At 36.9% G+C, this 10042-nt stretch overlaps 1 protein-coding gene across 1 annotated transcript; it reads right to left on the bottom strand.

Annotated features, from left to right (window-relative positions):
- Positions 1-5246: 5246 nt before the first annotated feature.
- On the bottom strand, positions 5247-6347 carry LOC129774291 (zinc transporter ZIP3-like). Its single transcript, XM_055778009.1, has 2 exons — positions 5851-6347; positions 5247-5790 (listed from the first exon to the last, which is right to left on the bottom strand). The coding sequence occupies exons 1-2, from the start codon at positions 6345-6347 to the stop codon at positions 5247-5249; spliced, it is 1041 nt and encodes a 346-aa protein (XP_055633984.1).
- Positions 6348-10042: the final 3695 nt, after the last annotated feature.

Below are 10042 nucleotides of genomic sequence, written 5' to 3'. Positions count from 1 at the left end.
TACATCTATCTTTAAACAATAGAACAAAAATTTAACAGAGAGAAAATATACATAACCAGAATAGTTAAGAGCTGATGAAGTGAAAGGGTTAAAAAAAAAGTTGTGCCATGGCTTAGGGAAAATAGGGGCATAGTGGTCACCCTAAGGAATATGCCCATTTCCAGCGCCCACATACCGATTTACATTGCCGTTTCTCGAAGAATATTATAGTTCAACTCATTGTTCTTCAATATAGCAAACGGCTTTTACTATAAAAATTCAAAATAGTACACTTTTCATCATTAGAAAAAAGGTGAAAAATCGAACTTTTTTTTGACTTGGAGGTAAAGTGGTCACTAGGGTGCCAATGAAAATGGTCACCTCGAGTTTCAAAAAGTTACCCCATAAAAATGTTCACCATCTCGAAAAAACGCTCTATGCCAAATATCAGCTCAATCGGACTTAAGGGAGAGTGGTGCAAAGCGGTCAAAGTTTGAGTTTTTTGAAAATCGAAAAATCACCCAAGGGGGGAGTAAAGGAAATCGGGGTAGGCGTAGTAAGGAACACATAACGTTCCGCATAGTGAGGCTTGGTTTAGTTGGAGTGGCATATTTATCCAGGGTCAAATCCACAAAAGGATCTTCTTCAAGAGCAGAATGTGATGAGGTATATCAGCTTTAGTAAACAGAACATTGTAAGTTGTTATTCACCTATGACCACTTTGCCCCCAAACATGAAAATAATGTCTATACATATTGAAACATGTTTTTTTGATAAAATTGCGGCTGTTTGAAAAACCAAATGTGATTTGAAACATTTTTCTTACGTTTCCCGATTTTTTAAAAATAGTAAATTTAAAAAATATTATTTTTGGTTCAGAAGTTCATGCGATAGCGAAAATGATTGTATCCATATAGATTCGACATGAATTGGTTCAGTATAACTTGAGGTATCGTGTACGCCAGTTTGAAAAAAAATAGTTTCGATAAAAACGCGATTGAAGTTCATTGTTATGGCCGTACCAGTTTAGATACTGCATCACTAAAGTGGCTCTAACTCGGTAAATAATAGGATTTTCGATTAGTACTTTCTAGGGTATATTCTTGAATGCTAAACTAAACTACAGAAATATGAAAGAAAAGAAAATTGGTTTTGCAAATTTCTAGACTAGACTACTGCCTTAAGAGTTTTCAAATGCATATTACGCAGAATCGTTCCTACGTTATATGTTATAATACATTCTTGAATGCTAAACTAAACTACAGAAATATGAAAGAAAAGAAAATTGGTTTTGCAAATTTCTAGACTAGAATACTGCCTTAAGAGTTTTCAAATGCATATTACGCAGAAACCGATGTTTTTATGCACAATCTTCCGAAAAAACACAAAAAACCTTATTGTTTGTTCCCAGTATTAAAAAAAACAACATCAAGTTCAATTGTCCCATGTTGATATTCTAGACATAACTGTCCCACTATGTATTTTTTTGTAGATCTATAATAAATGAATCGATTCAAGTACAGGAATGTTATGTGCATTATTCATATAATAATATAAACTGCTAGGAGTGCTTTTGAAAGAAAAGGGTCATCCATAAACCACGTACACTTTCAGGAAAAGAGGAGATTTGGTAAAAGTATACGATTTGTAAAAAAAACCAGAAATGTATGCATCAAGAGAGAAGAAAAGAAGGACTGAATTGACTGAAAATGAACTTACGTGGCCCCAATTGGTAGCCCCAATTGGTATAATCTAATGGAAGTGTAATATGTAAATTGAATGTGACGGCAGCATAATAAACATTGAAATATTTTGGTATATGTTTTTAATTTTTTTATTTTTAGGAGATCTATCATTTTAAGCTCTATCACATGGTAAATAAAACGCTTTGTAAATGAAAAAGTATATAAGCATTAATTTGTTGGCATGTTCTCGAAAAAAACCTTCTTGGCTTCTGGAACAACTGGAAGTATTGCTGCCAATAACAATTTCTTCCGTTGCTTTTGAATTCCTCTCGGAGCTTTTTGCCACTTCATGCTGCCATCTAACAGAAAGTGACCAGCTGCAAGCATCTTTTGCTGTTTCTTAGATAGCAAAACACAATAATTCAGTTTCTTGCTGTCAACAACATCAGAATAGCCGATATCATACCGACCTTTAGCAATTCTGACCCTTCTAAAATTCTCAATATATGGCCGCGGATTTAATTTATTGAGAGTGTATTGAGTAACGACAAATTCAGTTTAAAAAAAATGTATGCTCTGCATGTCCATCACATCGAAGCGCTTCTTGGCCCCTCCAACAGCCTTTTTGAAATCTTCGAAATCCACTACTCGGTCGTGTCGCATGGCAGTTTCAACAGCAGCATGAAAACTGTCAACCGCCATGAACGTATGACCGGATTCGAAGTATTTCAATACAATCTCCTTAACGTCAACTTTATTGTCGTTCAATAGGAGAACAAGATGTAGGAAAAAGTTCCAGTACTGATACTAGGGATACTACATTACTATATACTACACACCGATACCACTTGCTACGGCACCAATTATGTTTACTTTTTTATGCTATGACACTGTCGTTTTACGCATAGTTCTCAAATATTACTTTTTGACAATTTTCACTTTTGCTTCATAAAAGAATATTTTTATGCATAATCTTTTGGAAAAACACAAAAAACTTATTATTTGTTCCCAGTATTAAAGAAAACAAAATCAAGTTCAACTGTCCCATGTTGATATTCTACGCATAACTGTCCCACCATGCATTTTAAGCATCTAATCCACCTAGATTGCTTCAATTGAGGGAATCTCTTCACATTTCATTAAACAATAGCTTAGTGCTTATAAAAAACCCGGTGTATTGCTAAAATGAAATGCTTGAAGCTTCTGCTAGACAAATGTGTTAGAAAACTTTGATTGCGTTTTTCTCAGTTGCTGATTTCGGAACATGGGACAACTATGCGTAGAACGGCAGTATAGTGGTTCTCAGATTTTCGTCAAAAGCGGTCATTTTGTTCTTTGTTGTAAAACATTAGACCGCATTTTTTTTATTTTTTCGTTAAGGTGCCCATTTCCATTTTAGTATGGTCCGAAAAAATCAACTTTTTCTTTTTTTTTTTTCCAAAAATGACATTTTTCAAAAATTTATCACTTTTGAACCACTGAACCGAAATAGATGATGGATATATCAAATTGAAGCCAATGAGCTAGCCTTTTATTAAAAAATACTGAACTTGCAACAAATGTGGATTTTTTCGTAAGTATTGGTTATAGTCGTTTTTTATTGTTTATTGTTTTTGTCTTTGGACTAGAGCGCGATATATTTGTTTATATTTTTGAGATTTTTTTACATAACATATCTCGATATCAGGTAGTGCACCCGTGGCGAGTGGTTAGCGTCTCACATTATCATACCGGGTGTTCGGGTTCGATTCCCGTTCTAGCCGGGGGATTTTTCGTCAAAGAAATTTCCTTCGACTTGCACTGTGGTCACGCGTATTCTAGAGCTTGCCCCTCGGAATACATTCAAGGCGTTTTATTTGGCTTAAGAAATCTCAACTAAGTATTAATAAATGACGCTAATTACACCCAGTTTTTTTTTACGCGGGGGATACGTACCTCGTAAAAAAACCGCGTTAATTGGAAAATCCACTTAAAAAAAACCATGTCACCTAATGATATATATCAAATGGGACTATCTTCACGTAGAACGGAAGTAAAAAGTTGAGTGTTGCTCGCTTCCGAAAATCCATAGTTTTTCCTGCAATTTCGTTGGAATAGCTGCCCGTAAAAACCCGGTCCCGTTGTACCGCCCGGCGAGTTCTCCGTTACCCAACACTTCAAATCCACGTAAGAATCGTGATAAGGTGCGGCACTAAGCGCTAAACTCCGTTACAAGCACTAATTACCGTAATTTGCTCTGAGGGAACATGAGAGAAAAATGTGAGCTGAGGGGGAGATGTGATATTGCACTGGTCTTTTTTTACCTTTTATTACCGCGTAAAAAAACCCCGTTAATTGGAAAATCCGCGTAAAAAAAACAGCGTTAATTGGAAAGTCCACGTAAAAAAAACCGCGTTAATTGGAAAATCCGCGTAAAAAAAAATTCGTAAAAAAACCGCGCAAAAAAAAACCTGGGTGTAATGCATATGTTGAGACGGCTAAAGTTCCACAGGAAATGTTAACGCCATTCAAGAAGACGAAGACTCGATATCAGAGATGCAATTTTTTTCGTTTTTTAGATATGATTTTTCAAAGATAACCGGTGGCCCGAAAAATCACGTGACCCTTCTACTTTTTTTAGATATCGTTACAATCTCCCGATTGTATTGCTAGGAAACACACAATGAGTGCAAATGAAGACCCTTGATTTGTGTTCCTACGGATACACAATTGTTCAAAGTATGAATTAATATGTTTTTCGATATACTTCAGGCTTAAAACATTGAGATACCCATTAACCTCAACCCGCCCGCGAAGTTTAATTAAAAGCTCTCATTGGTTTCTGATCATAGCAGCATCATCAGCAAAATTGTTTAAATTTTCATCCCGTATCTCTACACAGGAAAACGTTTTCGGCAAATCATTAGAATGTGTTGTTTGCCGGCGCTGCCTGACGAGGATATGACGAGCAACTCCAGGTGTGTTGTACGTGTTCTTTATAGAACGAAAACTTTCGTAAAACTCTCCGTCGAATTTTGTTTCTAAACTAGCAGCAACATTCAAAATAACTGAAGCATTATGTTTCACGAGGAACATTTGCAGTTTTGTTCTTCTGTCGTACGCCGGCGATTTACTTGCATACTTGTATTGTATTATGCTCTTGCAAAATTAGCGACTAAACTATAAATTCGATCCGCGCAAAGACAGCTTCCGGTTTGTCCTCAAAGCTTGGATCGGAGCCGGTGACAATCCTGTCGCAGTCTTCATATAATGAACTAGTTTCATTAGTTAACTATTCAATGGAGAATGTTTTCGGAGAAACGGTTGCAGTTGGTGCTTGTTTATGATCAAGGCGGGTAAGAGCCTCGGAGTATTCTGTTGAATTATTTATGTTGATGATATGAATAGCGCTAATTAACTTGTGCTGATGATGGTGATGAGCAAACTTTGACGTTGATCATTCTAGATGGGGCGGGACAGTGAGCGAAGGATGTTCCTTGCCGTGAATCGGCCGTATAAAAATCATTACGCAACGTCATGGATACTTTGCCGACATCAAAAGAAAAAATTTACACTAATTTTGTGTAATGTTCACTATTGTATTTATTTTATAAAAACACTCAGAGAAGCCATCACGGCAAAACCACAAATTACCGCTGCTAGTTGCATGATACCATATGCATTATCAAACTGCCGTTTTCCGCGCTCTCGTGGGATTATTTCGCTCACCGTCACATAAAGCAACGTTCCCCCGGCAATGGCCTGCAATGCGGGTACCGCGATTCCATTAAAATCCTCATCCAATCCATCGAGCATCATTCCAACGCCAATTCCACCAACAGATCCCAGTGAAAAAAAGAGAATTTGTATCGAACTACGGCACCGGTCACCTTTTCCATGGTTATAAATTTCCAGACCCAAGCAAAAGGCAACCACGAATTTGTGCGCACTGACGGCCGCTAACAGGAGCAACACCTTGGCGGGGCTGCTTTGAACTCCAATAGCCAAGCCCTCCAGCAGGGAATGAACGCAAAGCGCCAGAAGCAATCCGACAGTGCGTGGTGCTGGTTGGGTTACATCCGTTGGCGTCAACGATAGTTCGCTACTCATGCCCGTAGAACCGTTATGATTACATTTGCTAACCTCCCTAAAAATTAGATTTAACTTGCCATTACTTCGAAACAACAAAACTCTATTTCTACCCAACAGTGAAATTAAATCCGCGTCACAGAAACGTTGCTGCTGCGAGTCCACACTAGCAACGTGTAGGTCCAGTAATTCATCGACAGCGTATATCAGAAAATATCCCGCACAAAACACCAACTCCGCATAGTTTGGGAGTGACTCCCGCACGTCCGGTAGAATATGAACCAGTGCCGTTGCTAGGAGAACTCCTGCTCCGAAGCAAAGTAGCGCGGAAACGACCCTCGATCTGTTGCCACTTTTTCCATTGCTCAGGTACAGAGGAAAAATTCCGCTTACGAAACTTCCCACACCAAGCACCAGAATGGCCAGCAATTTTGAACCGATAATTGTGAAACTCGTAGATGGTCTCCAATCCATGGCAACTATCACTCGAGTGTGCGGCTGGCTGTGAACTGTTGGCCCCCTACACAGAAAGCAATTAGAAATCCGACTAATAAGCATATCAATAGCGAAATCGAATGCGTAAGGGGGCGTATTGTCGCTGTTGGTAATGGGCATTTAGCCGCACGGAAAAAATCTCGATTGTTTATTCATTAACGCTGGTGAAATGAACCAAGTGGGAGATTATCGACGGACGGATTAGAAAAATTGATCTTTGTTGTTTTGATTTAATCGTACGTCTGATCATGGGAACTCAAATGGATTCATTTTGATCCGGATTACATGTCATTGCGCAACAATCGCAGGACATTAATGACTGCTAATGAGGTACGCTATTAACAGGGATTAATTACACTGAATATAGAGCGATCACACACCATATTAACTGGCTGCTACTCCGAACCTCTTTTAATGTTTTTTAACTTTGTACAAACGGTGACGTCTACCCGAAATTTCAATTAAGGTTATCATATGACCAATTTTAATTGCAACTTTCTCGAAACCAGCTGTCCAATATAATGTTCCACAAAGTTTTTGGGAAGTCGAAAACTTTCTAGGGAAAATATAATATTGAAAACACTGTTTGAAAAAAATACTCAAAACTTTAATTCAATATCAGAAACCATTTGGTCGGTGTTCAGTCAGACCGGACTAAGTAACAAAATAAAAAAAATTGTAAATAGTAGCAAACAAACAAGAATTTCTGAACCTACATTCAACTTTTATCAGATCACACTTATATTGCAAACGGCCAGGTTTATGGCATAATGTTTTTTTGATTGATCAGCAAAAACTGATAATAGTATGCAGTCAGAGTGGAGTAGTTCTGACAACTAGAAAATGGAAGGAATTTCAAATTAAATTATGGAGTTCTTTATATCAGAAGATTATTCCCTTTGTCTTTCAGTGAACACGGGAAAGAAACTAATATTGTTTTTGAATGTATATTAGGGTGTCAATGAATGTATGGGGAAAAATCGAGAAAAATCGAAAAATTTCAAAAAGTTACCCCATACAAAATGTTCACCACCTCGAAAAAACACCCTATGCCGAATTTCAGCTCAATCGGACTTAAGGGAGAGTAGCGCAAAGCGGTCAAAGTTTGAGTTTTTTGAAAATCGAAAAATAACCCAAGGGGGGAGTCAAGGAAATCGGGGTTTTCGAGAAAAAATTTGATGCCAAATGTCTTTAAATTGCATGAAACGTCGAGATCTAGTGTCATCTCGAACAAAAAATTTTTTGTCAAAAATCGGCACCCTGAGACTTTTATTTGGAGTACGAAACGAAAAGTATATATGTAAAGTTTTACTACAATAGATCAAACTAATGGTCGCAGTTGTACAATGCTCCTACAGAAGAATGGTTTTGGGTGCCAATAAAAATAGTTATCTCGATTTTACATTCGGAACTTGCTACGAAATGTTGATTGGCACGATAATATACCCTATGCAAAATATTAGCTTATTCGGACTTCATTTACTGGTGTCGCAGACGTTAAAATTTAAGTTTTTTGAAAACCAAAAAATCACCGGAAATCGGGGTTTTTGAAAAACATTTGATGCCAAATATCTTAAAATTGCATGACACGTGGCATGACCTTAAAATTGCATGACACGTTAATTTTTTGAAACCTCCATTTTCGGTGATTTAAAAACTCAAATTTTAACGTTTGTGACACGAGTAAATGAAGTCCGAATGAGTTAATATTTTGCATAGAGTATATTATCGTGCAAATCAACATTTCGTAGTATGTTCCGAATGAAAAATCGAGATAACTATTTTGATTGGCACCCAAAATTATACTTTTCGTTTCGTACTCCGAAAAAAAAGTCCCAGAGTGCCGATTTTTGACAATTTTTTTTTTCGAGATGACACTAGATCTCGTTTCATGGAGTTTTGAGACATTTGGCATCAATTTTTTTTCGAAAAGCCCGATTTTCTTTACTTCCCCCTTGGGTGATTTTTCGCTTTTCAGAAAACTCAAACTTTGACCGCTTTGCGCTACTCTCCCTCAAGTCCGATTGAGGTGATATTTTGCATAGGGTGTGTTTTCGAGATGACCATTTTCATTGGCACCCTAATGTACAGTACACGGACAAAACAATATGACCGCAGTCTAATGAAATCTTCAATCAAGCCTTTTAACCGTCAATTTGAATTATGTTCATGCGACACCTCGTGGCGAGCACGTGACTACTATGACAAAATGTTACACACACTTCAAGCCACCGGAAACAATCATTTCGATTACGACGCGTCGAAAGCTGCGCAAGCATCAATAACCGCGCGACAAAAAAATAAGACCAATTTTGAATTCTACCGGGTTTTGCGATTTTGCGAAGTGTTTTAATAAAATTAGTGATGTTAACAGTCAAAAACGTGTGCTTTATCTTAAAAAAGCAGAAAATTTCTTTAGACTGATATCAAAATTATGGAAAAAGAACTAGAGAATAAATTAAAAATTATTAATTTAAAAGCTGAAACTTAAATATTCTTTCATTCAAAGTATGTGTTCAAAACAATATAGTCGAAAATATCTATTACGTAAAAACAAAAGATCAATGGCCTTATTCGATGTAACTATCGTCCTGATTCGGGTCTTGTTCACCAATTGCGAATGTTTGAATTACAAAAACCAGCTCTACAATGTTGGAAAATCATTACAGTTATTATTTTATATTCAGAATAACAACAAATCTATTCTATACATAATCAATCATAATGATCGTTTCGTGCCAGTGGCCTCCATTGCAATTTTATGGGGTCGCAACTCTCTGTTAGTCTAATCCTTAAAATAGAAACAAAAAATTTCTATTCATTTAGGGCAATCGAAATAAGACCTTTCGCCATGTTTTAATTGGCTAGTCCTATTTAGTCCTCAATTACATCCCATAGCGCATTTATCGAATCCAAATAAACAAATTTACGTTCTCTGGATGCGTCATGATTTCGTTCTAAAAATGCCACCAAGCGGGTAAATTGCTGTTTGTTTATCTTTTCTTTCTTAAATAGCAAGACAAGATTCAAAATGTGAGCAAAAAAGCTAAAGAAATCCGAATTCGGATTTTCGGTCCCTAGGGGCCCACGTTGAGCTTTTTGGTAGAAAAGTGCTGACTGACTGGGACTGACAATTACAAAATAATAAAATGAAAGTGTATACAGTTTGTCTTCGGATGTTTTACAAAATGTGGCTACTTTCTAGTCGAATTGCTGACTATTTTCTTTTTATACAATAAGTATCTTGCGGAACTGGGGCCGACACTGATATTGTGCAAACGCTTTTGATACACGCTGAATGTAAAGCAAGAAAAAAATCGGGACTTAATGTGTTAGAGAGTAACTAAGGGCTGTAGAAAAAACAATTGGGAATATTGTTTGAAGCTATCAAAACTACACAACTTTTACTGTGTTCGTGCCTTTATGCCAGTTTATTGCATTTTATCTTGAAATAGCTATACTTGTCCTAAACCCGTTCTAACCTAGACACTACGGTACTTAGCACAATTTGCATACTTTGGAAGTTGTATAGTGGCATAGAATTCTCACCAAACAGAGCCCAGACATTACCGGTTGTTAAACTTCAGATTTCAAACAGTCTAAAGTTAGTGAGTGTTTAATGTTTTTTTTATTTTTATTTTTTACTCAAACTGCTCTACTACTCGTTCACTCAATTTCTATCGCTCTTCAATCCACTGGAAGCGCCTGCCTGGCATAAATTTAGGTGGTTTTTAGAATCCCTCTATGGTCCCCAATAGTAGACATGCGTTTTGAAACGTACTTATTCGTAATCTCGTTATTCGTTATCAAGTGAT

Source organism: Toxorhynchites rutilus, chromosome 3 (genome assembly GCF_029784135.1).
Source record: "Toxorhynchites rutilus septentrionalis strain SRP chromosome 3, ASM2978413v1, whole genome shotgun sequence".
Classification (NCBI taxonomy): domain Eukaryota; kingdom Metazoa; phylum Arthropoda; class Insecta; order Diptera; family Culicidae; genus Toxorhynchites; species Toxorhynchites rutilus.
This window is presented reverse-complemented; position numbering and strand designations above follow the sequence as displayed.

Excerpts from the sequence above, each read along its gene's own strand:
- LOC129774291 (XM_055778009.1), bottom strand. The coding sequence starts at position 6,347 with ATGCCCATTACCAACAGCGACAATACGCCCCCTTACGCATTCGATTTC. Across the intron at positions 5,791-5,850 it reads GACGCGGATTTAATTTCACT|GGAGGTTAGCAAATGTAATC; the intron begins GTTGGGTAGAAA and ends TCTAATTTTTAG.